General features: G+C 41.6%; 1 protein-coding gene across 1 annotated transcript in view; it reads right to left on the minus strand.

The window, feature by feature from the left end:
- The window catches only part of LOC103507111, a 33,828-nt gene that overhangs the window by 27,834 nt on the left and 2,110 nt on the right, over positions 1-3,884 (minus strand). The window contains exons 2-3 of the mRNA XM_026822049.1: positions 1,918-2,161; positions 714-931 (exon numbers count right to left, since the gene is read on the minus strand). Of these exons, the coding sequence (XP_026677850.1) occupies positions 714-931; positions 1,918-1,990 (291 nt within the window). The 5' untranslated portion in view covers positions 1,991-2,161. The remainder of the gene's footprint in view (positions 1-713; positions 932-1,917; positions 2,162-3,884) is intronic.

Consider the following 3,884-nt stretch of genomic DNA (forward strand, 5'->3'; position numbering starts at 1 on the left):
TGAAATTCTGATTAAAAAATCTTAAAGTATGTATTTCCATACCATAATCCAGTTAAAACATACTTTTTTTTGCTTATCGTGTAACCGTATTAGTTTCTATATTAAAGGGCCGCGCAAGTGTGTTTAAAACGACTAAGAGAAAGTTTGTCCTGTGTCTCTAGTTGCAGAAGAAATTATTTATAAGGTAAGTCGGTGACGCATTATAAAGGTCAGTTGTAGGGAGATGAAACGAAGGTTTTAGTATGTAACGACCAAAGGGGAGTTTGCCAAACCAAGTGTGTATTCCTGTCCCAGTGAAACTAGAATGTACAGGCCAAGACCGGAGGTTCCTCTTGCCAAAGTTTGAGGACTCATAGGTAAGCATTCCTAGCCTCATACCTACAACGGCGAACTCCGAGCCTCTCTTTAGGACGCCCCTCGTTCCGTCTCGAGAGTTACGTCTCTAAACTCTTTCGCTCCTCTAGAACAAAAAAAAAAAAAAAAAAAAAAAAAAAAAATGGCAATTTAAACGGAAGAGACGAATTCCTGGATGCTTTCAGACTCTTCACAGTTTTCATGAAAAAAAAAAAAAAATAGTTTTTAGCCTTACCTGAAAAGTTGCCAAAATCGACGTACCTACGTGTTACATGGTACTGAAGTTTGGATGACGATTATTGGGTCGAAGGCTATTGCATGTTTTCCCCCAAGAAGGAGAAGAAACCTCTTCCTCTTACCTTGTTGCTATTGGCCAGGTCAGGGCTGTGCGTGCTAGTGCGGCTTCGCACCGAGCCTCCTGTTGAGGAGACCCCGGGTTCGATGGTAGAGTTGGCACTATCGTCCTCCAGAGATTCGGTCCGTGTGCGCCCTACAGGCAGTTTGAACGTTCTGCCCGTGATCACGGCCGCGGATTTTGGTGCCTTGGTGGAGGATTGGGTGTTCTGGTTTTGTTGCGCTGAGGGCATAAGAGGAATAGAAGTCAGAAAGTAGGTCGGAGGAATTAAAAGGACAAAACCTACGTGGCCGAGTGGGTATCACACTAGGCATGCACGCCGGAGGTCCCGGGTTCGATTTCCGGCGGGGTCGGAGTTTTTTCGACTCTTTGTTTGGAGTTCGGGGGTACACTCACCCTCGTGAGAACTTTGAGTAGCTTTAAATTGAGTAACTGCTAGTGGCGGAATTAAAAAACAGACAAATTGTTTAGTCTGCTGACGGGGTAAAGGCACTTTGCAGTCTCATTCGAGCAGGATAAACAAGGTATTATCTATTCTACTTTTGAGCTACTGGGGATCATCTTAATGTGTTTGAACGGATAGTTGTAGGGCCACCCACTCACTATCAGGTAGACCTGACAGGCGGACCTGATCAGGTGTACCTGATGTCAGGTCTACGTGATAGTGAGTGGGTGGCTTAAGTGGAACTCCTACTCACGGCATAGTCCATATCCACTGCTTGCCTTTGGTGGTTGACAAGAGTAATTTTTTGACTCTAATTTTGATTGATAAAAGGGATCATCTATGACTAATTTGTAAGTGGAAGAGTTCTAAGTTTAGTGGAACTCCCGCTCAGAACATGACCCATATCTATTGCTTGCCTTTGGTGGCTGTATTGGGAAAATCCTACAATGCTGCAGTGAGCACCAAAGTTGTGACATAATAACACAAAGAAATTGCATTTACATTTACATTTTTGTTGATAAAGGATGCAGTTTTTGCTCGTTTTTCAGGAATATTTCTCATAAGGAAAGTAAAATATGTAGATAAAAAGCTCGTTACTTACATGCCTTCTGCAAGCCAGTTTGTGCAAATGGCTTGAGAGTGTAAACTGTAAATCCACCATAAAACGTATTGAATATTGATAAAGGATGCAGTTTTTGCTCGTTTTTCAGGAATATTTCTCATAAGGAAAGTAAAATATGTAGATAAAAAGCTCGTTACTTACAGTGGTGACTGTTGAGGACGGCCGACGTGTAGTTGTACCCTTCCGTGAGGCCCTTCCAGCAATAGTCCAACATCTGAAGCTGGAACTTCCCCAGGGATTTATCCGGGATCAGATCGTTGGGAGTTACGCCCTGATGGTTCCTAATGGATATCTGGGCCCCCTTCTCCAGGAGATCAAGTATGCATTCCCACTGGAGGGCGGAGTTCACGCAGGCCAGGTGGAGGGGCGTGTTCCCGTAGGAATCCTGTGACAGACGGGATGTCAGAGAACGGTTAGAAAAAATAAAAAAATAATTTATTGTTAAACAAACAAAAATGGAGGAACAGCCTAGTTAGCTTGGAAAGTAGCGTGTCTGCCTTGTAAGCCCTAGGTTCGATTCCTGCTCGGGGCGGATTTTATCCTGAATTTAATTTTTATTACCTTTATATCGGTTTCTGAGTATATCAGAAACCGATTTTTGTCTTTACAGTACACATTAACCTAAATGAAAAAATCGTTGAGCTTCACTTCATTCGTCTACTTATTATAATGTCAACTTGTCAACGTCCCACTAATCCTGTTCTGTTCTATAATTCGTCTCCTAAAACGTGTCATTTGATGGAATATATTTATTTTAATGAAAAGGCCCTCAGAATTCATAATTTGCATAGCTATAGTCCTAATATTAATAACTTCATGTCTATGTTTACTGCCACGTGCTACGGCCTAAAGAACCCTCCTAGAGAGAAAACTTCATTACATTTTATTTATAAATACCCCTCTCCTTCTCTCTCTCTCCCTCTGTGTCTCTCTCTTTCTCTCCTCTCTTTCTCTCTCTTTCTTTCTCTCCCTCTCTCTCTCTAATTCTCTCTCTCTCTCTCTCTCTCTCTCATCACTCTCATCACTCTCTGTAAATCTTTTACTCTCTCTCTCATCAGTCTCATCACTCTCTGTAAATCTTTTACTCTCTCTCATCAGTCTCATCACTCTCTGTAAATCTTTTACTCTCTCTCATCAGTCTCATCACTCTCTGTAAATATTTTACTCTCTCTCATCAGTCTCATCACTCTCTGTAAATCTTTTACTCTCTCTCATCAGTCTCATCACTCTCTGTAAATATTTTACTCTAACAGTACATTTTAGTTTTAGTAGTACCATTACTACTACAAGGAATTACTGTACTGTATATTAGACATACGTACTATGACTGTAGATAGTAATGCAGGGATTATCCTGAACATACTGTTCACTATACCTACATATTATTATGTAGAATTGTAGATATATGATAGCACTTCCTGGACAAGTCCAGCATTTCCTACACTAGGTAATCCTTTAACAGCTTCCATCCCTTCAAACTTAACAGTACCTAGTCCCTTACCCTTCCCTTCCCAGTACCCATCTCACTTCCCTTCCCAGTACCCATCCCCCTTCCATCCCTCCCCACTTCCTGGTATCTAACCTGAATATGTTTATCTCCTGCCATTATTTTTTCTCTTCCCCCTTTTACTCGCCTTCTCATCTTCTCCTATTTCATCCATTCATTATTCCCCAAAATGGCCTAAAACTCAAATGCCCAATCCCTCTCCTTAATCAGCAGGAAACGGAAATGCTGAAGCTCGAATATCCTGCTGATTGCTGACTTAGAATTACAACCTTTATAATGACCTTACGTCATCAGCGTGAGGAAAAGGTCACTGGATTCTCCTACCCCTTCCTTTTCCCCTCTCCCTTCCTTTTCCCCTCTTTTTCCTTTTCTGTTCCTCATCCCTTCTTTCATTTTGGTCCGAAAAAGTTTTGACAAATTAGATTAACGAATAAAGAGGAGGAGAAGGAGCAAGAAAAAGAGGGTTTAATAGAGGAAGGGCAGAAGGAGGAGGAGAAATATAAGAAGAATAAGGAGGAGGAAGAGGAGAAGTAAAATAAGGAGAGAGAGAGAGAGAGAGAGAGAGAGAGAGAGAGAGAGAGAGATATCGTCTGCATGGTAA

Source organism: Diaphorina citri, unplaced genomic scaffold (assembly GCF_000475195.1).
Source record: "Diaphorina citri unplaced genomic scaffold, Diaci psyllid genome assembly version 1.1 scaffold289, whole genome shotgun sequence".
Classification (NCBI taxonomy): domain Eukaryota; kingdom Metazoa; phylum Arthropoda; class Insecta; order Hemiptera; family Psyllidae; genus Diaphorina; species Diaphorina citri.